The sequence below is a fragment of the Pogona vitticeps genome, chromosome 1 (assembly GCF_051106095.1).
Source record: "Pogona vitticeps strain Pit_001003342236 chromosome 1, PviZW2.1, whole genome shotgun sequence".
NCBI classification, from domain to species: Eukaryota; Metazoa; Chordata; class Lepidosauria; order Squamata; family Agamidae; genus Pogona; species Pogona vitticeps.
In genome coordinates, this window is record NC_135783.1 from 62,696,245 (window position 1) to 62,719,974 (window position 23,730).

The 23,730-nt window shown below is 38.6% G+C and overlaps 1 protein-coding gene across 4 annotated transcripts in view; it reads left to right on the plus strand.

The window, feature by feature from the left end:
• The window catches only part of WDR27 (WD repeat domain 27), a 90,543-nt gene that overhangs the window by 13,250 nt on the left and 53,563 nt on the right, over positions 1–23,730 (plus strand). For 3 of the 4 annotated variants that reach the window (XM_078383172.1, XM_020801178.3, XM_078383173.1), the window contains exons 7-20: positions 998–1,068; positions 1,931–2,042; positions 3,934–4,066; positions 5,557–5,660; positions 6,051–6,118; positions 7,575–7,708; positions 8,949–9,016; positions 9,994–10,072; positions 11,759–11,833; positions 12,959–13,062; positions 15,620–15,709; positions 18,796–18,917; positions 19,393–19,526; positions 22,729–22,826. In XM_078383172.1, coding sequence (XP_078239298.1) covers positions 998–1,068; positions 1,931–2,042; positions 3,934–4,066; positions 5,557–5,660; positions 6,051–6,118; positions 7,575–7,708; positions 8,949–9,016; positions 9,994–10,072; positions 11,759–11,833; positions 12,959–13,062; positions 15,620–15,709; positions 18,796–18,917; positions 19,393–19,526; positions 22,729–22,826 — 1,392 coding nt within the window. Of the gene's footprint in view, positions 1–997; positions 1,069–1,930; positions 2,043–3,933; positions 4,067–5,556; positions 5,661–6,050; positions 6,119–7,574; positions 7,709–8,948; positions 9,017–9,993; positions 10,073–11,758; positions 11,834–12,958; positions 13,063–15,619; positions 15,710–18,795; positions 18,918–19,392; positions 19,527–19,734; positions 19,782–22,728; positions 22,827–23,730 lie in introns of all 4 variants that reach the window. The other variant, XR_013540500.1, reaches the window with a different exon arrangement.

A 23,730-nucleotide genomic window follows, 5' to 3' on the forward strand; every position in this document is an offset into this window, starting at 1 on the left:
CAGTGAAAATTGCTGTTTAGCAAAATCATCGTCTAGCGAAAACAGTTTCCCTACTGGAATGCATTGAAACCCGTTTAATGCATTCCAATGGGGAAAATACCTCATCATCCAGTGAAGATCACCCATAGGGCAGCCATTTTACGAGTGCTAATCAGCTGTAAAAATGGCTGTCCTGTGAAGCATGGGTCCCAAAAACATAGGGAAGCCATTTTGCGAAGCCGACGATCAGCTGTAGAAATCATCGTCTTGCAAAAAAAGGTCCTCGAAGCATGGACCAAATCAACGTCCAGTGAAAATTGCCCATTGAAATCACTGATTTACGAATCGCTATAGCGATCGCAAAATGTCTATTTAAAAAGCTGCCACCAGCCCTTCCTTCTCATGCAACAGACTGGAGGGGTATCCCTGTCGTAGGAAATACAGTTCCCTCAATAGCAAACCTCCAAGCCTAAGCTCATCTTTTTTTTATTAACTGGGGAAGTTCCTAGTATGTGACCAGAGGTGATGAACTTTTAAATAACCTGAATTTTATCTAAGTAGTGGTAAGATTTATTACACATAAAGAAAAAGAGAACAACACAGTAAAAAGGAGAAAAAAGTAAAGGTGAAACCTTACAAGGTGCCATCTCTGGACATAACTTAATGTAAACAAAGTATATCTTCAATACTCAGGCATTTCGCAGATTTTTTTCTGATTTTTCATATACTTACATTATTATATTATTCACACTCAATAAATTTATGGTAATTGATGGTTAGTTGGAAGTCTACAGCCTTGCTGGTAAATTCAGTAATAATCTGTGCCGTCCAATATTACTCAACAGAGGTTAATGGGGCATTAGCCACATACAGTATTATATCTGTAATATAGAATAGTTTTAAGGCAGTAAAATATACTACTGCTCCATTTGCTGTGTGCAGGTCATTTGGTGTGATAGAGTTCAACATGCTGTATTCATCATACAATGGTTTTTGGGGTGTTTCTTTTTTTGCACAGCGTTTCCTCTTCTAAGTCTGTTTATCGATGAAGAAAATAAGCAGATTATCACTGGATGTGCAGATGGACAGGTGGGAAACATACACAGAATTTAATTACTGGTGATTTGATTGTTACAAAATTATATAACAAAAATATGCCTTTTGTTTGATTAGGACAGGAGAAAAACATCCCATCTGTACAGCACCCATGTTTTTCATGCAAAAGGTTTGAGGCATCAATCCCTGTCATTTCCAGGATGGGAAGCCCATTTTCTAAAACCTGGTGATACGCTGCCAGTTGGTTAAAAGTAATGAACTAAGTGGCACAATCATCTGCTTCAGCGTTAGACAGCCTTTTTTAGTTTGAATGCTCCTAATAATGACAGTAATAATATAAGGTCTATTTTATATAAGCTGTATAGGTATGGATTCTGACAGATTATCTCAGAGTCTCTGTAACTAGAAGTGCAGAAGATAAAGCATGAAGCGGTACACATACCAAACAAATTTCATCATTGAGTGTAGCCCCCAGGATTGTTATGTGTATGCTTTGCTGAATTTGTTTCTGTTTTATAGTCATATATTTTATAATGTATTTTTATATAAATAAAAATTTCACTGCATATGAAAAAAGAAATGCAAATTTTATTTCACTTACACTTTGTTAGCACATCAAAACTGGTAGATGTGTTTTCTTTATACATACTGGAATACATCTAGCTTAAATTAAAGATTATTGATTTAAATATCAACTTGAAATCGTTCAATGCCAAGGTTCCATTTCAAAGTCAGGTTAGAAAGAATGATAATCTGTGTTTCAAATATGCTGTATCACATTGATAAGTTTGGGTGTCCAGTGACCATACCATTGAATTTTGGTAATGCCATCAGGAACATACTGCTTATTTTATGAAAACTCTGGAAAAACAGGTTTATGACTCTTCTCTTTCAGCTGTGGATCTTCAGCTTAAATAGTGGGCATCAGTATCGCTGTGTAGTTCGTATCGATGTAAAGAAAGAGAGAGAGAAGTTTTACAACAAAATGAAGAAACGAGGGCATTTGGGTAACAAGAATTTTTCCAGAAAATATTTTAAAGTATTATTAACTGATAATGTACTTGAAATGTATTTTTAAAACGTAGAATTATTGATCAGAATTTATGTTAATTTATTTTAGTTATTTTATTTATTTCTTGTCTTTCTCCCTTGTGAGGACCAATTTTTTAATTTAAAAAAAATTAAAATCCTAAATAATTAAAAATAGAGTAATCAAACATTTAAAACTATAACATAGAACTAATTAAAAATATTGGCTGAAATCCTGTTGCTTTGCATAGTCAGTTGCACTGTAATAGGCCAGTTGAGTCAACTGTTTCCCAAGTTCCATTGATTCAAATGGGCCTACTCTAATTTAATTTTGCATAGTAAATCACAGAGTAAGCCCACTTGAACCCATGAAACATAGAGAGAAATTAACTCACCTAATCCCCAATAACTACCACCCGGCGCATTTTTACATTGCTCCCTGAAGGGCGCACAGATTGCGCTCTCCCTGTAACCTTTGGAAGATTGGAAGAGAGAGCAGGACATTCCTCTGTGAACTTTGGCAACCTGTCATCGGAGTGGGTTGCAGGCAGCAGTGTTGGCTGAATTGGCTGCCTGTTTGAAGGACTCGCCAGCTTTCATTGCTAGCCTGTCCTTGCTTTGGCCAAGGAAAGACAAAGGGAGGTGTGGCGGGTGGGAAGGGGAGACTCGGAGGCATGCTGTGCTGCTGATGACATCCGGAGTTGTTCCCTCACGCGATGCAGGTGGGTTTGTCTTCCCTTTCAGCTTTTCCCTCTCCAGATGTGAGAAGCCCTGCCAGGCACTCGTCCGCAGGGAAGGGACCATTACGTGTCTTGGCTGCCTCCTTTCTGCCTTAAATGATCGCTTGTCCCAGCCTACCCACTCGCCTACGGGTCTCAAGCCAAAAAAGGCTGCAGGATTCGCATGGTGTGCTCTTACTGGGAAACAATGCTCCATACCCCCCCCCCCAGTTGCTTCCCCCCTACACTTTATTTGCAAAACGTGGAGGGGGAAAGCAGGGATCTTTGATCCCTGCTTTTCCCATCCATGTTTTGCAAATAAAGTGTAGGGGGAAGGCAAGCGGGGGAGTACGGAGCATTGTTTCCCAGTAAGAGCACACCATGCAAACTTGATCCCTCCCCCTCCTTACTTTCGTGTATAAAATGACCCTCAATTTTCCCTCAAATTATTTTAGGAAAAAGTGTTGTTTTATGCACGGAAAAATACGGTACTGGTCACACAACCCAAAAACCTGGGATTTGACCTGTGTTAAGAACAGTGCTGAGTTTCACATTCACACAGTGATTTCCAAAGTGCGTATTTTCTCTCCCTGACTTGTTTCATTTCTTTAGGAAGCAAGTTAAAATAAATGGCCACCACAGGGCTGTTTATTTTAGCACACTTTTCTTAATCGATTTTGTCACTTGTGATCTTGGCAGCCAGTTTTAATCTTCTCCATGCGTACCTGAATTAACACCACCAGGTGGAGCTCTAATGAACTTTTTTTCCTCTTTTGTGGAAAAAGTCATGTGGAATTAACAGAAGAAGTAGGAATGCAGGAAACACATCAAAAACCATGAGACTTGATTTGTCTTAAAATTAAAATGCTCCATATTGTGTGTGTGTGTTTTAAATGTAAACAGGCTACTTGTTAGCATTAAGTTTGTTATTCCAAGATTGCAGCTAAAACTTCTAGTCCAGGATGAAAAATAGAAAACATACTGTAGATGTATCTTACTGTGACGTAACTGACAATATCACCAAGTAAATTGGCATTTAATCTGTCATGAACTGAATCTATTTATGAGCTATTTCAGTTTATTTTAGGATTTAAATGAATTACTTGTTCAGTTTCTTTCTGATACAATAACCATAGTGTGCTTTCCCTAGATGATATTCAAAATACTTCTAAGGTATATTCTTCAAGTAATTTAAAAGATAAAGAAACAGTGGAAACTACCTTTCCAGTTTTACAAATTGAACACTGTAATAAGTTTGCAAGTTTCTGTGATGAAGAACATGGGTAAATATAATCATTTTTCACTGACTGCTTCTTAAGTTTATATTATGTTTAAGAGAATCATATATGTGCAAAATTTTATGATAGGTGACTGCTTTTAAAATGTCATAGTAACTCAAGAAGGTTTTGTATAGAGCACTGGTTCTTAACCTTGGGTTACTCAGGAGTTTTGGACTGCAACTCCCAGAAGCCTTCACCACCAACTGTGCTGGCTGGGGTTTCTGGGAGTTGCAGTTCAAAAACATCCGAGTAACAAAGCTTAAGAACCACTGGTATAGAGGACATTCATGTAGTATAAGTATAGTGTCAAATACCTTAATACAAAATCAGTAAATTGCAAATTAATCCAAGTACCTATAAATTGAAATTCTGTTGCTTAGCATTGCAAGTTAAAACTAGAGGAGGTATATTGAATCAGTGTGGATTTTGTGAGTCAACTCTTCCATATGTTCCATTTATTCAAAGGGCCTTTTCTGGTTGCTTCCTAATGCGCTAAGCAACAGGATTTCAGCCATAGCAATGTAACTTCTAATGCCAAAATAATGTTCCACCAATTATGCCTACATAAGGATAATGACATCACCAGCAGTTGGAGACTCTTGTAAATTAAAGAGTTTCACCTTCGATACCAGGGTTTTCAGAGTAGCTTACAATCAGGCTCATTACATGTGAGTGTGACAAACCTTTAGATTGACCAGCAATGCTCTCCTGCTGGTTATGTCATCACCTTTACACAAGGGTTTACAGAACTGAATTTTGGCCAGTATTTAAATTTTGTTGTTTTTAATTGAGATGACAAACAAATACAGAGCAGTCAAAGGAATACAAATACAGGGGGGTGTGTGTGTGAGAAAAAACAAGTGGAAGTGTTTTCAATAATATAATAATATATAGTACAGTCTTGGCTCTATGGCTGTGTTATAATACTCAAATCCGTAACATATGCTATATTCTCTATTCATGTTTGTTTCTGAGCCCAATCATAAAACATTTTCCAGCTTTCTTTAACATATATTCTCGGGTTGTCACGTAATGCCTCTGACAGGCTATCCATCTCTGCAATATCCAATAATTCTTTAATCAGCTCCTCTACCTTCGGAGTTTCTTGATTTTTCCATTTTTGGGCCCAGATCAACCATACAGCCGTACATGGCATGACCCTGGCTTAGGCTGCTGGGAAGCAATGTCTTATCATTCTACTTCACTCTCACCTGCTATTGTTGATTCTGTACCTTTCTCCCAAACATGAAGTAGTTTAAAGGTTAAGATGAGATTGTTGTGTTCATTCGAATCGACTATGAAGCAAAAAATACAAAAAACCACAACAAAACTAACCTTGGTTTTATATATAGAATTTCAAACTCAAGTTACAAGGATTCTTTGCATTATATGTATGAAAATCCTGTCTCAGTCTACCTGTAATGAAGAAAATTCTCTTTTTGCTCGTGTGTGTTTTGAATATATATCCCATTTCTCCTCTTGTTTTAACTTAGTTTTACTCCTGTGAATGCCCGATGCTTGTGGATCGGAAGCTCTACTGGTTTATTCATAATAAACATGGCAAACTTTGAACTGGAAGCTGTTTTACACTATTCCGGTATAATATAAGTTTACATATTATCATTTGCTCTACAATCACAGGATGGTATGTGCATATATACAGTACACAGATATTTAGAAATAAAAAATGTAAAGTGAGCATTTTTGTTTTAAAACGCCTGCCTTTTGTAGGTGAATTTATTCTTTCTATACTGAATTAGAATTTATTAGAGTTTTAGAGGTGTTCAGACAATTTTGATTGTTTTCTGACATTTGTGTGATTATTGTGCCGGCATTTATAGATGTTTTGTCTCTTGTTTATTTAAAAACTGATCATGATTTTGCCAAGATCAGTGGACTAATATTGATTTAAAACACTTATGGAAAAAGGGCAGTTGTGGTAGTAGAAACATACAAACTGTATAATGTTATTGTTTTTTGTGTAAAGATTTCAGTGCCCTCAGCATTCAGTTTTCTGGATCATGTGCTTTATCAGGGACCACAGTCAATGGTAAGGTGAGTATAATATTGATTCAGTAATTGGTGTAGGTTTGTAGCGCAATGTGTTCCTGTTTACAACTTTAAATTTAAAATAGTCTTTCATTTAAAAAAATATTCATTAACATGCACAATGCTATATCAATTGTATGGTAGGTAAGATTATAAACTTCTAAATTAAATGGAGAAGAATGAGGAGTGAGAAGTATGAATCTAGTGACTTTCTGCAATTTCAGAGTTTAGTGTAAGCATTTGCTGTTGTGTGCTAAGATTTTATGCCTGTTGTGTTATAACCAGCAGGGTAACTAACAAAATTCCAGAAATCATACTCAAGGGCTGTACAGAAGAGAATCAAGGATGGCAGATTCCTTAAAATAAGGAAAGTTTCTTATAGAATCTTCACTTTTAGAAAGTGAAAGAACTAAAAAAGATTCTTAAGTATAGGAATGTGTTACTGGAGACCAAAACCCAAGTAATACATGCTATGGTATATCCAGTTCTTATGTATGAATGTGAAGGCTGGGTAGTATGGAAAGCTTGTAGGGAAAAATTCGATATATTCAAAATGTTATGCTCAAGGATATGAGGGATGGATATCATAAGTCATCCGAAAGATAAATGGGTTCTAGATCAACTCAAGAGTAAACTGAGGATATTGCACTTTAGATATATAATGATAAGAGAAGGCTTCTCAGGAATCCTGTAATGCTAGGAAAGGTAGTAGAAAAAGAGAAGAACCTAGAACTGGTTTGGAAGACCTGAGTGAGGCTGTTAATAGGATATTCCGGAGGTCATTTTCTCATATGGTCACCATAAATTTGAAATAAAATTATTTAATCACTAAAAACATAATAACAACAGATCTATCTGGGGACATTCCATGATGGAGCTACTGTCAGGAGCCAAAATGCTTATTTCAGAGCCTCTTTCAAAGCCTACAAAAGGGAGGGGAGGGGAAGGGAAGAAAGTCCTGCCATGCAGGCATTTCTGTGCTAATGTGATTGGGTATAAACTGATGCCCCAACAGTAATTTTGAGAAAATATAGTATAGTAATGAATTCCACCCTGCTGAAATTCATAAGGATGGAGAAAGATGTAAACTTCCACTTTATATCATTTATGCCGCTACCTCATTATTGCTAAGTCTGATTGGCCACAATTCTCTTGGGAGAAAGGTAGAAATCTTGGTATCTTTTTATCTGAAGATGAAGAAAATGGAATGCCTTGACTGAATAAATTCTGTGATGCTGTGCTGTGTTTCTTTGTCTTCACTTTTCTCTTGCTGCACTGGACAGAAAATAAGGAAGGAGCCGGAAAGTCAACTTAGTAGCTCTGGGTGAGGAATGAGGAAATGGAAAGCCCCATTCCATATCCAGATGCTTGCTCAGAGGGTGCAAGGCATTGATGTTTTGTTTACTGTGATGGGGTTAATTTGATTTAAAAGGAGAGATATTTAATGAATCTTTCTGTGTAGGTTTTCTGTTTGCTAACTTCAATGTTTGAAAATAGAATTGCCTTACTGGAAATTAATGTTACTGCTCTGCTGAGATCACAGGAAAATCAACTCCTTGTAAGTGGAAGAGAAAATAGCTTTTCAGTTGTTGCCAGGTAAATAATAATTTCACTTAAATTTATTCTACTTTTGTTTCATTTGAATGTGTTCTGGTTTAATCACAAATCTTCCGTATGAGCTGGAAATCTGGGCTGGCCCAACCATTAGCAGAGTGAGGCAACGTCCTCAGGCGGCAGATGCTGGGAGACAGCAGCAGCAGAAAGTCCTCTGACCATTCTTTTCAGTTGGAATGCAGCGCCACATGGCCTATCTTACATCCCCTAAAATAGCCTGCTACCATTAGGTACTGAGTTTCCCTCAGTACATGGTTGGACAATGTCATCGAAGCTACCAGAATGAATTTGACACAACTCCGGGAGGCAGTGGAAAATAGGAGGGCCTGGTGTGCTCTGGTCCTTGGGGTCACGAAGAGTCGGACACGACTAAACGACTAAACGACGATGATTAAGTACTGAGAAGGACAGTGTCCTGGTAGCAGTGTTGACATAAGATTCCACTCGTAGTCCATTGATCTTCTGTTCATGGAGAGGCCCCATTGTGTTCTTAGCCTCTGGTAGCAAAATATTTTGGGCCAATTCTGATTAAAATAAAAACTGCTTCATTTAAAGTGTGATTAAAATACCTGATTCAGAATTTGGAGTACAGTGGGGTCTTGACTTGAGAACTTAATCCGTATTGGAAGGCGGTTCTCAAGTCAAAAAGTCTGTAGGTCAAGTCTCCATTGACCTACAGTGCATTGAAAACTGATTAATCCCGTAACAGGCCGTTTTTGTTCCATTTTGGTTTTTTTCTGGTCTGTAAGTCAATTCTCAGGCTGCAAGTCAAACCTAAATTTTGTGGTCAGAGAAGTCTGTAACTCAAAAAGTCTGTATGTCAAGCCGTCTGTAAGTCAAGGGTCCACTGTAATTGAAAAAGTGACTGGAGGCAGAACACATTAAAGGAAGCTCTTAATCTGAGCAGAATCCTTAAGGTGTAAGAAGTCCATTTCATTAGTGGCAATATCATGCATGTACCAATGAATTTTAAAAATGTACCACATATCAAGTGGCTACTCAATGATACATCCTTCTCTTCTGCTATGCCTGTGCTGCAGCCTTTTTTTTCCCGCCATAGCAATCCATCTGTAAATATTCTGACCCCAGCAGGCCTGACTGGTCCCAACTATTTATCCTGAGGAACTGCCAATGAAGTTAGTAGGGCTGTTCTTCTGACTTGTCGACTGCAGTGAGGATTTCATACTAATATAAATGTTATCTATTGCTCTTAATGATTTAGGTGCTCTCTCCTGCCAACTTCTCCCTTATTTCTGAAGAGAGAGAATAACAAACTTGCAAAAATGAAAAGTAAGTTCTGTAAATCTGAGATGAGTTTTAAATGTATTTCGCCTTGCCTCCCTCATTGCTGCAGTAGTCGGGTGCAATGGCTTCAGAAAGAATAGCTACAAACCCACATCAGCTAAAGTAGTCTCACCATCTGAACCACTGTGAATGAATTCAATTACAAAAGCATATAAGCCTTGAGATAAGGGAAAATTTAATGACGGGGGGGGGGAGGGAAACTCAGGGCTGATTTGCATTGACTTGCATTTAGTGTAGTTCACCCAAAAAAGATCTAACTGTTTCAACCCCAGAGCATTTTCTGCATTATTTGCCCATGTGGTCACCCCTTTGGCCCAGGCCACTTGTATTCACCTGCTTTGATTCTTCTTAGACTCCAATATTCAGGACCATCCCTTGTGTATGAAACTATCTCTGCACATGTACGTACTAATATCTGAATACAGTGTCAGGAACACAGAAGGTGGAAATATGAGAAAGGCCTTTCTGTGTTGTAGTGATTCTAGGCTTAGTCCTTCCTGGACTTAGTCCTCCCTGTCTAACCACTCTGTTGCAAGCCGTATAATCAACAATGAAGAACTGGCTTTTTCAGTACACATTTGAGTTTTTTGGTGTGTTTTTTTAATGGTTTGTTTTGTGTTGTTTTTATTTTCTTGTTGATCTTGTTAGCCATTTTGAGTTCACTGAACTGAAAAATTCAATTAAAATATCTAACCTCTGTATATGTATATATGTATGTAAAAGGCGTGATCATGTGGTAATCATCACCGGGTTCCCCGGTGTCGCCCATTATTGTCAACTTATACATGAAAGAAGTGGAAAAGAAGGCACTAAACACCTTCCAGGGATGACTCCAACCCATTATTTAAGATGTAGAAACCGGAACAATGTATGAAAAATAACAATATGTTTGCTACATATATTTATTTACTGTGCTATAGAGTTCATTTTTCATTTTAATTGCTGATATTTCTTGAATTCAGGTGTTAAAAGCCCAATAAAAGACCAGCCACTTGTTTTCCATAATAAAATTAAGTCATCAGGCTACACAGCAGCACCACAGTAAGTACAGTTGTGATAATAAAATTATTCAAATATCATTATCCAGAATGAGGGCAACACAACTTGGAAGGTTTGTTTGTACCAATTCAATTCAATTGTGATAACTGTTAAAAGGGAGAGGGGTTTATAACTGTCAACATTTAAAGCTGAAACCACATAATTTGTTGAGCTAGCATTATTAACCCTTTAATTAAATTATTAGATTTGACATGTGTGTTCTCACTGTTGACTGGGCCTGTTTCATCACTTCTTCAAAAGTGTTCTTTTTATAGCTTTAAAATTGCCTTCCCCAGTCTGACACATTCTTCCAGATGGACTACAAATTTATAATACAAGGAAGCAAACGGTTCCATCTGCCCAGAGAAAAACGCACCCATGACTCTTCTCCAAGACTAACTATATGCAAAGCAACTAATTTCTTAAACCAGTTTGAAATGCACATCATTAGCAAGACATTGCAGAATCTTGTGGCAAAACTACTCTACCTCCCCATAATTACTCTCTTGCACGAATTACTGCAACTGATTTCCTACCATACCTACCACTCCATGCGACATTCATACAACTAAAAGCTACTATCTTTCCGTCTTTGATGGATAATGAATTTGAGAAACAGTTTGAAAAGAGTGCCTTTGGAGTAAAACCTGCCTCTGATCTCAAATGGAGGATTAAGTTGGAATAATTTGCATGTTACCTCCCCTAAATTTTCTCTAGAAAGTTTCAGATGTAGTTCATCTGTAGTGTGCTTTCAGCCTTATTGCAGCAAAGAACAGAGTTCTATAGCACTGCAAAATTTATTTTCTGAAACAGCTTCTAGAATATCCCATTAAAGAACAGTAGTTCCTAAACTTGGGCCCTGGAATGTTCTGAGACTACAGCTCCTAGAAGCCCTGAACATTGTCTGCTGGGGGGAGGGAGTAGGGCGTCTTGGAATTGTAGTTTTAAAAACAACAAGCAGGAGGTTAAGTGTGGAAACTACAGGTATCAAGTCCATTCTCTACTGAAAATGTGTGGGTACCTGAGACTCTAGGGAGGGGTGTGTGCATGTGCATATGCTCTCTGCAAGGGGCACAGGAACAAACAATACTGATGATGTTGTTTTGAAGACATTGGAAGACGGTCATATTTGCCCCATTTGACTAAAAAGTAGTGTACTTTAATGTACATATGTCAATATTTCCAAGCTCAGAATGAACACAATATCAGTTGAGGAGGATGTGTATTTATGTGAAGTGGTAGTGGTGATATATAAGTAATTTAAATTGTTGTAAGCCGCCCAGAGACCTTTGGGTAGAGTGGGCGGCATATAAATTAAATAAATAAATAAATTCATGGGATCAGAGGAAGTGTAAATAGGAAATTTAACTCCTTCCTACCTTTTTACAGTCCCAAGGAAAATCTCTTTTCTGAAGCTGGTACTTGCTTTGAAAGAAATCACCCACTAACATTCATATGTCTAGTTTTACATTAAGTGCTGACATTTATGTGAATGTACATGTGCACTGAGACCAATATCTAAAGCCAGTGTCTGGAGTAGAGCAGATGGGAATGTAGAGCAGAAGTCCTACTCCGAAAGACTTCCTAGTGCTTCGTCATAAGCATTTTGATAAGCAGCAGAAAGTTTGCATTTTCAGTAAATATTTGGGCTTGATGAATAATAGGTATACTTCTTGTTTCCCACTACAGAATGACTATGTTTTCTCCAAAGACTAACACAAAGCAAAACAATTCAACATCAAAGTGCAAGAGAAGTTGCAAGCGGTAAGTAATACAGTGAACTTATTTGATTTATTTGATTTATTTGATTTATTTGATTTATTTGATTTATTTATTTATTTATTTATTTATTTATTTATTTATTTATTTATTTATTTATTTATTTATTTATATCCCGCCCATCTGGTATATTCTACCACTCTACAACAATCATATATTCATTAAAATAACACAAAGCATTGACATAATCAGTAACAAGAACAGTGCAAAAAAAAAAAAGCAAAAAGAAAAGGAGCTAAGTGCTGGCAGGGGGGAAGGCCTGGGTATACAGCCAAGTTTTTAGTTGGGTTTTAAATGTACCCATCGTAGGGGCCACACGAATCTCCGGAGGAAGGAGGCGAGGAGCCACTGCCGAGAAGGCCCGGTTTCGTGTCTTTTCCCTCCGGGCCTCCCTCGGCGTCAGGCTCCTCAACCTCACCTCCTGGCTCGCGCGGGTGATCCGGGTAGATCTTGGTGGAAGCAGGCATTCCGCCAGGTATCGAGGTCCCAAACCGTTTAGGGCCTTGTATGTGAGCATTAAAACTTTGAAGTCAATACAGAAACGGATGGGCAGCCAATGCAGCTTGGCCAGAATAGGAGAAATGTGCTGGTGTTTTCTCACTCCAGTAAGGAGTCTGGCCGCTGCATTCTGCACCATCTGAAGTTTCCGCAGCAACCTCAAAGGCAGCCCCACATAGAGCGCGTTACAGTGATCTAATCTTGAGATTACAAGCGCATGCACCAAGGTAGTGAGCGCCCCCGTGTCAAGGTAGGGCCGCAGCTGGGCTATCCGCCAAAGGTGGAAAAAGGCAATGCGGACTACCGACGCCACCTGCATTTCCATGGTGAGCGTCGGGTCCAAGCTGCGGACCCCACTCATTGGAGCCAGAGTCACCAACTTATTCAAGGTTTATGATACCCAAGCAATATTGTCATTATCACATAGCTGCAAAGAAAGATAAAGAAAAGAGAGCTTTTGAAATTACTAAGGCATTATGTATCTTGTAGTACACCTGGATATCGATATGGGAAAAATGAAATTTGCTTTATCTCTAACAATTTTTTGCATGTATCATAATTTGTTCTTTTATACCTTTCATTTCTCTCTATTTTAATTGATCCTTGATGAAGAAATAAAGAAGAATATCCACTTGCACACTCTCTTCCAAACAAATTCCAGAGGCAGGTTAATGTAACTGATAAATCTACTTCTGTATGCTGTATTCAATATTCAGGTACTAAAAGTTATATTTCTCTAGCATTGCAATATTTACCGTATTTTTCCATTTATAACACGCCCCCGTTTAGAAGATGCCCCCACTTTTTAAACCCCAAAATTAAGAAAACTTAGCTTTGAATATTCAGCTTCTGGGCTCAGAACGCTCGGACATTAGGAGTCCTTGTTGAATCTGAGCCTACAGGCTCCAAGGAGCTGTGTTCCAATTGTTTTGTACAGCATCAGCTGATGTCAGTTCCATAAAGCTCGTGATTGGAGGAAGTGAAGTCTCCTGACTGTAGGAAGCAAAGCCTCCTGACTGAAAGAAACTTGTTTACAGAGGCAAGGTACAGGCCGTTTTGGTCTCTCCTCAGCTATCTCAGCTTACTTCTGTGTAAAAGATGCCCCTCAATTTTTAGTGTAGTGATTTTAGGAAAAAGTAGCGTCTCATACACGGAGAAATACAGTCCCTAGAACACCCCAACTCATACCTCTTTGAACCCCTATCAGAAACTTCTACTTTTTTGGTGCAGGTTGGTGCACTCTAGTTCAGTCTGTTGCCAGTGTATGTGATTACTGGGAACAGACTAAAATTAAGCTTTGCCGCTATCAAAACTGCCAAGGCTTCTTCTGGTTCGAATTTTTGGTATTGTGAAGTGGCTTATTAAATGAGCTACTTCAGGATATTGGCAAATTGAACCCCTCCCTTGCTTCTCTGCAGAGGGGCAAGGGCAGTGAAATAATAATAATTATTTTTGCATCTGCTAGACCATGGCTGATGCACTGAATCACTTAGATTAAATTTAGAAAGTTTTTTTTCCCTTTGCCTTTGTATGAAATGTCAATCAAAATTGCAGCTTCAGACAGCTTCTCAATTAGCACTACACACAAGCCAAATCATTCTCTCTCTCTTTAAGTGATTCAGCACACCAGGAATGGCCTAGCATTTTTTCCTCTCTCAGTGTTCCCCATTGATTCTATAACAGATCTTTTGCTGGAAGACAGAGTGAACAAGTGAGCATGTCTGGAGGGGGGGGCTGCACACCTACAGCTTAACAAAAGCCTTGCAAATTGAAAAGGCAAAGAAAAACATGTTTGTTCCCCCCTCCTCTTTTTTTCATTGGATTTTTATCTGTTGCATAAAAGGCAAGCATGTTTGGAAGACAAAGTGCAAACAAAGGTTTTTATTTTACATGAACACAGATATCCTCTGTTGGGGAGGTGTTTTTCAGGTTAATACCTATCCTTTGCAGTTATTCTACTTTGCACCCTCCAAGCAATCCCTGTCACTTCTTCTGTGTGTGTGTGTGTGTGTGTGTGTGTGTGTGTGTGTGTGTGTGTGCGTGCGTGCGTGCGTGCGTGCGTGCGTGCAATAAAAGGTGCAAAGGGGGGTCCATTTTGTATCCACTGGTAAGATCAAGGTGGGTGGTGGAATATTGCACAACCACCTTTTCTGTATGCCCTGTTCCTCCTGTTCCTTTCTCTCTGCCACCCTCCAAACATAGTGTAGCTAAAAAGGAATGTAAAGGATAGATAGGTGTCTGTCGCTTTTGGACAGCAATCAACTGTTTTTTATCCCCTTGCACTGCCATGCATAGCTTGCCTTTCTTTCTCCACCTCTGCTGCCTGCTTTTCCCAGTTGTACTTGAATGCACCCTACTTTCCTTTCTCCCAGACTCCAGCTCTGCACAGATATGCCACTTCAGGATACCTAAAATAGGGTCGCTTGAGTTCAATATGCCATTTAGATGCAAGGGTTGCACCAAAAGGCATATGGACCCTACCTCCCACCTCAACTGATCTTATTTAGACCACTCCAGCCTGCACCATCTGGAGATGCCCTGACTGAGTAATCCTGTGCATGCCTACTTGAAAGTCCAGTGAGTTGAGTGGACCTTACTCCCAGCATGGTGTAGTGGACAGAGTGACAGACTAGGACTCAGAAGAGCTGAGTTTGAATCTCTGCTTTGTTATTGAAATTCACTGGAGGGTGACAGTAGTGAAATAATTCCTTAAATACCCCATGTACTTCAAAAACTCTATGAAAGTTGGTGTAAGTCAGATGCAGTGTGACAGTACCTAACAAAAAAACTGGTATAAGAATGCAGCCTGAGCAAGCAAAGGAAAATAATTTTCCTAAGGCAAAATATTTCGAATTAAGTAGCGTTATTTCTGTTTTCTTTCTTCTTCAGCTTTTCACATTAACGAAAACAATGGATGCAAACTCTCCACTGCTAAAGCAGGGGTAAACATGACCTACTATAGGTCTCTGCATGAGTCACAGTGGATTTGCTATAAGCATTTATAGCTCCCACTTATTTAAAAATAGCATTGACAGAATAAAGTGAAAGGGAAGAAAGTGTGGGGTAACCAAACCAGGAACGGAACAATAAATTCTACGTGTCTGTCTTTTGCATCAGGCTGTGGCTGGTGGTGTCTACTCAAAACTAAGCCTGAAGACTTTCTAACACTTGTCTAAAGATCTTGTCGCAGATGTTTCTCTTTTTCTTTCTTATGTCAGTATTACCATATGTGTGTTTATATAACTATAGATTTTCCCCCTGTACTTATTCTAGGAGATGGAGAGTTGTTGGCTTGTGGCTTAGGTGATACAACATTGCTGGCATTCAGTGCAAACCTTACAGGAACACCAACTGTTTATTCAGGTAAATTAATTTTAGTCTTTTCCATTCATAGTTGTTCCTTTCTGTGCTTCCTCAATAATATAGTTGGCTTTCTAGTCCAAGGATCATATTTCAAGTGACTGAGTGCCAGCTCTTTTAAAATAGGTGCTTTGATTTCTTTATGATTGGAACCACAGTGTAACTGATTTTTTTAAATAAGTAATTCAAGTTGATACAGTCAAGCAGGCATATTTAGCTGTAACCCTCCATCAGCAGGCAAAACCAAGCATATTCCAACTGCATAAAGCTTTTGAGTTAGTTGTGTTTCAGTCCACAAATGTGTCATTTCCTCAAACATGATTAGGTATGAATTGCCATGTGGGATTTTAGACAACTTAATTTAGTGAGATAAAAATGATGCTTTAAATCTTACAATGTTTGATGTTAGTTCTATCCCTGCTGGAATGATTGAGGCAACTGAAAATTGTCAAAGAACCCCTCCAAATGGTGGCAAGGTGATACTTGTCATGTAGGAATAGATGTGGATAGGGCTCAACCTGGCCCAAGCAAACATGTTTTTAATCAAGTGTAGGCTTCTCTAGTTCTGAGCCATGTCATATTGCCACTATACCATATGATAAAGGTAAAGGTTCCCCTTGACATTTTTAGTCCAGTCGTGTCCGAGTCTAGGGGGCACTGCTCATCCCGTTTTTCAAGCCATAAAGCCAGTGTGACATGGCCAGCGTGACTAGGGAACGCCGTTTTACCTTCCCACCGAGGTGGTACCTATTTATCTACTCTCATTTACATGGTTTCAAACTGTTAGGTTGGCGAGGAGCTGGGACAATGCGACGGGAGCTCACTCCGTCATGTGGATTCGATCTTACGACTGCTGGTTGTCTGACCCTGCAGCACAGGCTTCTGCAGTTTAACCCACAGCACCACCATGTCCCACTTGCCAAGTCAGTCCAGATCTTCCCTTTCCAACATGAATCTAAGGGTGTACTGTAATATGCAACCCAACTTCTCTGTTGTGCACGTTTCAGTTGGGTGAACTTCTTGTAGGTGTAGATGACTATTACCTTACTTGTCGATAGATCCTACCTGGTTACTGCTGTAGAGGAGATGGGGCAGGGACTGTTTTCCTCTCTCTTTGACTTGTATTAGTTTCCAAAATAAAAGTGGAAAACCGGCAGTCCTCTTCTGCTTTACTGAAAACACTTTTTTGGGGGGAAGAACAGGCATGCGTGGCTGCTGCCATTTATTTTAGACAAGAATTGCCTCTGTTCTCTGTTTCTCCTCCCTCAAATGTTTCAGTGGGTTTGGCCTAGGAATGCACATAGGGTTGGGGTCATATAGCCGAAGGACTATGTGATTCCCATCCTTGATGCTGGGATATTATGGACAAAAAATGGCTTTAAAGTGATTCTCTCTCTATCTCTCTCTTTTTTCCTCTCTCTTAAAAAACAATTTTATTTAAATAAAAATAAACTATACTATACAAAAAAGCAACATGAAATCTGGCACTGTTGATAGCAGTTTTGCTGCAAATTTCCCAAATGTTCACCCTGAAAATTTACAGAAATGGAATGGGAATATTGTTAACCTTATATTCCATTTAATTGGTCCTACCATTTATGGAAATACAATGGAGGATTCTTCTTTACATGAAATTGCAAAGTAAAATTTCAATGATGTGCACTAGGGGACAGCCTAGGACCTTAAATATAAGAATAACAGTATTCACTTTGGTAAAATAAGCACAACTGGATATTCACTGAGATATATTTCTGTACCTGTGTGCTGATGATAATTTACTCCAGTTCCAGTGTCAGATTTGCTTGTGGGTATCTTTATGAGAGATTATTCCTTGTGGGCATCTTTATGAGAGCCGCCCAGAGTGGTCGACCAGACCGGATGGGCGGGATATAAATCAAATAATAAATAATAATAAATACATTATTATTTTTTATATATATTCATTCCAAAATCCATGTTGGGCTATACCTTTATCAGCCCCACATTTAAGACCCCAAATTCTCTGTACAAGCTTTCATGATAAAATATATTTTTGCCAGACATGATGTTATACAAAGGTAGAGGGAAGCTCAGTATCAAAGCAATGTAGTCTGCAGGCTGTTCTAGAAAGTAACTGGGAAGAAACAAGAGATACTGAAGCAGGCTCCGAGATGCTCATTTTTACCCTGAATGGCCTCAAGATTTGCTGGAACAAGGAATACCATAAAAAGCAATACATCTTTAGTCTGAATACATAAGCAAATTTCTTGCAACACAAGACTGCCTCTATCCATTATAAGGTTCACAGACTTCCTTTGTAGGAAGAGAGTAGAGAGTCTCAGACAGTGTCTGTATCATTGAAGCTGAAGATTATTTCAGATGCTGGATCAGGTAAAGTATGCTAGTATCCTTTCTTGAATTGTCTCCTGAACTTTTCTTTTTCCCAACAAAACTGGGACCAGGTGAAATCTGATGGGCCCTGCTTTAGTATCTTAAAACAACAAACTATACAGCTGGAACATTGAAATTTTTCTGTCCCCCTCTTTTTGGAACATCACGTGTGACTTTGTGATATTTGATCTTGAAAGCTTGTACAAAGGATTTTGTGCCTTTTTAGCTGGCCTAGTGAAGAGAAATAGGTATCACCACGGTGGGAAGGTAACTGCGTTCCATGTCTAGTCACGCTGGCCACGTGACCACGGAAACTGTCTACGGACAAACACTGACTCTACGGCTTGGAAACAGGGATGAGCACCGCGCCCTAGAGTTGGACACGATTGGACTAAGAGTCAAGGGGAACCTTTACCTAGTGAAATATCACATGTGTTTAGAAATGTGTTCTATGGCCACCATAACTTCCCCTGTATTTTCTATAGCTGTGATTAGACATAGGAAATCTGTACCAACCTCCTTTATGGATAGGTAAAAATGAATCAGGATACAACTGTTGATTTGGTCCTGGTTGGGCCTAAATACATTTGTTTACATTCTTGGAAATAAATGTATTCTATCTTCAAAAAATGTTTCTGGAAAAAAATGTCTGAATTATTGATGGGTGTGTGATTAAAAATGTATTTTCTTTTTGATTTTTTTGCTCTCTTTTCTATAAGGGCATGATGGTGCTGTTAATTCAGTTGGTTGGAGCCATGACAACAACTGGCTGGTTTCATCTTCTGAAGATAGAACACTGAGGATCTGGTCAGTCCGGAGTGCAGAACCTGTTTTATATCTGGTAATAATTGGCTCATGGGAAGTTGGGTAGATCTGGGAGTACTTCTGCCAACTGCAGCCCCAAATCACACTTATTAGATGTGTTTGAAATATCATATCCTGTAGAATGAGTCAGACAAAGAATAAAAATCCAAGGACGTATGATTGGAAGTCCACTTGTATGACCGCATATTCCTTTTGTTTACGCAGGCTGTCCCGTCTCTCTCAAATATACTCAAATAGTTTCCCAGTTGTCTGACGCAGATTTCAGGATTAATGGGTGGTGGTGGTGTGGGGTCTGTTAGTGTTCGAGGAATCAGCTCCCCTTTATACTGCTACTGTTGAGAACAGGTATATTAAACAGTAATGAAGAAAAATATAATGTGAATCAAGATTTGCAATTATGATGACCTGTTACAATGACTATTCTGTGAATAAACAAGTTGTCTGAAAAACTAAATTATATTCATTGTATTAATTAGATTTTTTAATTTCAGGGGAAGGAAATTTTTCACAAACCTATCAGATCGGCCCAGTTTTATTATATAGATGCATTTATTTTATTGTCTTGTGGAGCAGAGTTTTACTTGTTGAGATATCACCTTGACACCAGCAAGGATGAGATTAAACGGTAGGTAAAAATAAAAGATTATACTGAAGGTTATGCTAGTTGAAAAAGAAAAAAGGATTTTCTGCTAATGGTTGCATGTTCTGATGATGGTTTTATTTATTTGCTTGTTAATAATAATAATATAATTTATTGTCATTGTAAGTATATACACAGTATATCATACAACGAAATTCACATAATTTTATGTATATACCATTTTCCTTCCAAGGCTGAGATGCAGGGTGGTTAACAACATAAGAAAAAAGCAGATACACAGTAAGTTATTTTAATATTAAAACACAAACAGGTAAACACATTAAAACAACAAACAAATTCAACACAATTTAAAAGCACAGTTAGCCCCGCCCAAACTGTCCCACTGTGAAGATCCTCTTCCTTAACATACATCAAGAACACCTATGTGAATAAAAGGATCTTTGTCTACCAGAAGATGGAAAACATGGAGATCCACAAACTGGGGCCATTGAGAAAATCAGAATACTCTGTGGGAAGAAATTTTAATGAACTGTGAATGTCTGTGTGCAAGCAGAATCAAAGTATTGACTTAGATCTATAAGAATGAAAATAGGAATTCTGCAAGCAGGAGAAACTTTCTACTGGCAGAATGGCACCATTGCATGCGATTCTTACAAATTTTAAATGCAAGTGTTACAGGTTTTAAATAAACTAGACATCTAACTAGAATGACCAAAGAGGAGGTTATGCAGGAATACTAATGTGCTTATGTAGGAATAATAAAGACTGCAATCCTTTGTGTAGTTAGTTGGGACAATGCACATGAAGCAAGATGTATTTACTTCAGAATAAAGATGTCTAGGATTAATATTAAATATTCTTGTTGTCATGCATTAGAAAATAAAAATTAGGAATATCACAAATGTGAAGATAGCATCTCGTTAGATTTCATTGTGTTTTGTTGTATCTAATTATATATCAAATTTAATTCTAAAATTACTCCACAATACTCTGACTGTGACTGCTTATTCAGCTAAAGTATTATTTTATTATTTTATATTATTTCTAGGGCTACAAGATCCCTGCTGCAGTCTTATGCATGTTTACTCAGAAGTAAATCCTACTGACTTGAATTGGGTGCACTGATAGTTAAACACACATAGGATGTAGTGTGACAGATACATTAATGGAAAAATTAATGTGGGATTGTTAATTATAATCCAGATAAAACAAAGAAATTATATACATGTGCTAATAATTTAGAGCACTATCAAATATTAAGAAATGTAATGGCAAGTTAATTCTCTCCACATTAGTGAGGGTTTAAAATGCTTAACATGGCTGGATCATATTTGCAGTGATCAGCAGAATATTTTGTCAGAGTGGTGCAGTTTTTAGCAGCATCTGTTCCGGAAGCTCCTTGTTCTAGTCCCAGTACAGTAGTCAAGAAAATCAGGCAGAGACAATAGACTTCTAGCAACTAAGTTTATTTACAAATATATATATGCAGCAGCAACAGCATTACAGTCCACAACAATTTCCATTAGCCAAGAGAAGAAATCATTACACAGTGTCTATATATATTATCACTGTCCAATTGGTTGTCAGAGACATTACATCATCTTCACCTTTTAAGATGTGTATTCCAGTGTTCTTGTCAGGCATACCTGCTGACACCTTGTACGTGATCTCTGTGTTGTAAAATTCAGGTTCCATTTTATTTGGCTTATTTTATATAACCTATTTTCCTATCATATACTTGACAACTAATTTCATAACCTATATTTAACTGCTTTACTGAATTTCATTCAGTCCTGCATATAAAAAATAATAACAGTATAAAGCAGAGGAAATTTTTTGAACACCTCTGAATTATAACAATGTGAATTGTGATTTAAAAACAAGGTACTATAATTTGCCTTGAAATTTTATTTGTGGCTTTCTTCATATAATTTGCTTATGTACTCTACTGTGATTCTTTTCTCCTAATTCAGTAGAACTCTAGACAGAAACATCAGATGTGTGTTACATTGCTTAATTAGACAGAAATGGTAATGCAGTCCACATGGCTCATTTTTTTTCTTTTCAAATTTAAATGCATAAAAATCCTGGTGTTTGATCTGCAGTGACTCTTTCCCACATTACGTTTCGAATGATGAACATGCATGTATGAGGAGCACAGAAAACTACAGGCAGCCTTAACTGCATAGCTCTTCCTCTGATTACAACCCTTGTAACTTCCCACATAGCAGATCTTATCCAAATCAGGCCCATATCATCATCAGGCCTTTAGCTGCTTGTGCCTGCTGAGTGTTTGTTCTGTATGGGAGAGCCTATCTCTGGAATTTGCCTTATGGAAGACGATCTAACTGAAATAAATGAGACCTTTTTCCAGTGCACATTGCAAACAGTTTATTCAGACTGGGAATTGCAGTGCAGAGCAAAGAGTTAGACTCCTACACGCCGTACTGGAATTCTTATCCAGACTGAAATCCCCATAATGTCAGAGAAAAACATGGGTGTAGTCAAGGCTAATGCCATTCAGATAAGATCCTTGATCGTTCGGCCTTGAATCTGCCTTTCGCTGCTGTGCTTCGAGTTTAGAAGGGTTCTTTTGCAACAACAGCTGTTTTCTCTTCTTATCAGGGTCTTTGTGGAAACATTCCAGTGTCTGATCTCCCTGACTGCATTATTGCTACTTAGAAGAGAAATTCGGCTTTCTCCCCATTTTCTAACAACAAACCAGAGGAAGGAGTTTGAAATCTATAGGAAAAAGACTAGTTAGCTTGCCTCAGAGTCCAACAGCTAAAACCAAGAGACTGGAAAGAATTGAAATTAGATAGAAATAGTATTGCACAAATGTTAAATTGTAAAAAAAAAATAATCTCCTAGCAGAGCAGAACATATCTCCCTTATGCAAATATTATTTTTGGGAAGTTCTGCAGCTGATCAGGGAACCATAGGAGGAAATGGAGAGAGAAGTCACATTTCATAAGTAGAAGTGGGTGTGGTGATAAGTGAAAGCTGTACTTCAGTATGCTCACTGTAATTACACAAATAGCTGCCTTAAATGTTAAGCTAAAACATCCAGTATATTTATGTAAAAAGATATTTACAAATGAAAACTTAAATCTGATGTTTTCAAGAACTTCAAGGAGTAAGAGCCTACTACAATATACTTGCTTTTGCTTTCTACAAATTGTTTATTTTTTTTAATGATTTGGTGTCATTTATATTGTTCCTGCAGATACAGACGTAAGAGCATTTGCAAATCCATACAGAAATTTCCCATGGCGTCTACTGTGGAAATTTCCAGCCTTTCAGCTGTAAATGAATTCTATTCTTGTATCCTCTTACCAATTATTACTACAAGTATTTTAGTTAGAAGCATTTGTCTTTTCAAAATTGTCATTAGCTCCTTACATAATTACAGTTCTTTCCTGTATATATTTTCTTTCTGATGGGCTACTGCTGAGCCAGCTGAGTTTCTGAATGACTGACATGCGCACCATAATTGGGATAACAAGGCCACAACTTTATTGATTACAGCGGCAGTTATTCTGGCTAAGCATTGGGTCAGATCCAGCTCATCGGTGGACCCACATGTCCCCCCAATACAGACCAATGTCTCCCTGAGAGACCACTTGGGATGGCAGTTCTGTCTGGAGACGATGCAGACATAAGCCACTCCGTGACTCCACTGCCAACAGGAGCATGGGCAATTTCCCCCTCCCAAGCTGTGGTAGATCCCAGCCCTGCCTCAGTTCCCCTGTGGGGGTTTCTCCCCTACCTGGGTATGCAAGTCCCCGCCTGCTGCCCTAACAACCATTTGGATCCATCCCAATGCCCAAAAATGCCATAAAATTGTGACAAGTGAAACAACAAATCTAAGTGCCAACAACAATGAGCATGAAACAACCTGCATATGCCCCAGACTAATGCTAAATCCAAGGTGGGTGGGATGGGGGACAGCACACTGACGAGACTGAGGCTCTTGGCCTCAGCACGCCCCTTATGCCGCACTGATGGACTGGAGAGGAAACCCATCCCTTCTGGTCCGCCAGCAGGGAGCCCCTGCCTCCACCTGCACACCAGTCAGTGTAGGACTGGCCCACGCTCCTGGGTCCAGTGTGGATTTTCCCATAATCCCTTTCACATGGTCCACATGGCGGACATCATTTTCCACCCAGCCACTGTGAGGGAACCAAAGTCGTTGTGCCACCATCAACACTGGACATCGAGTAAGTCC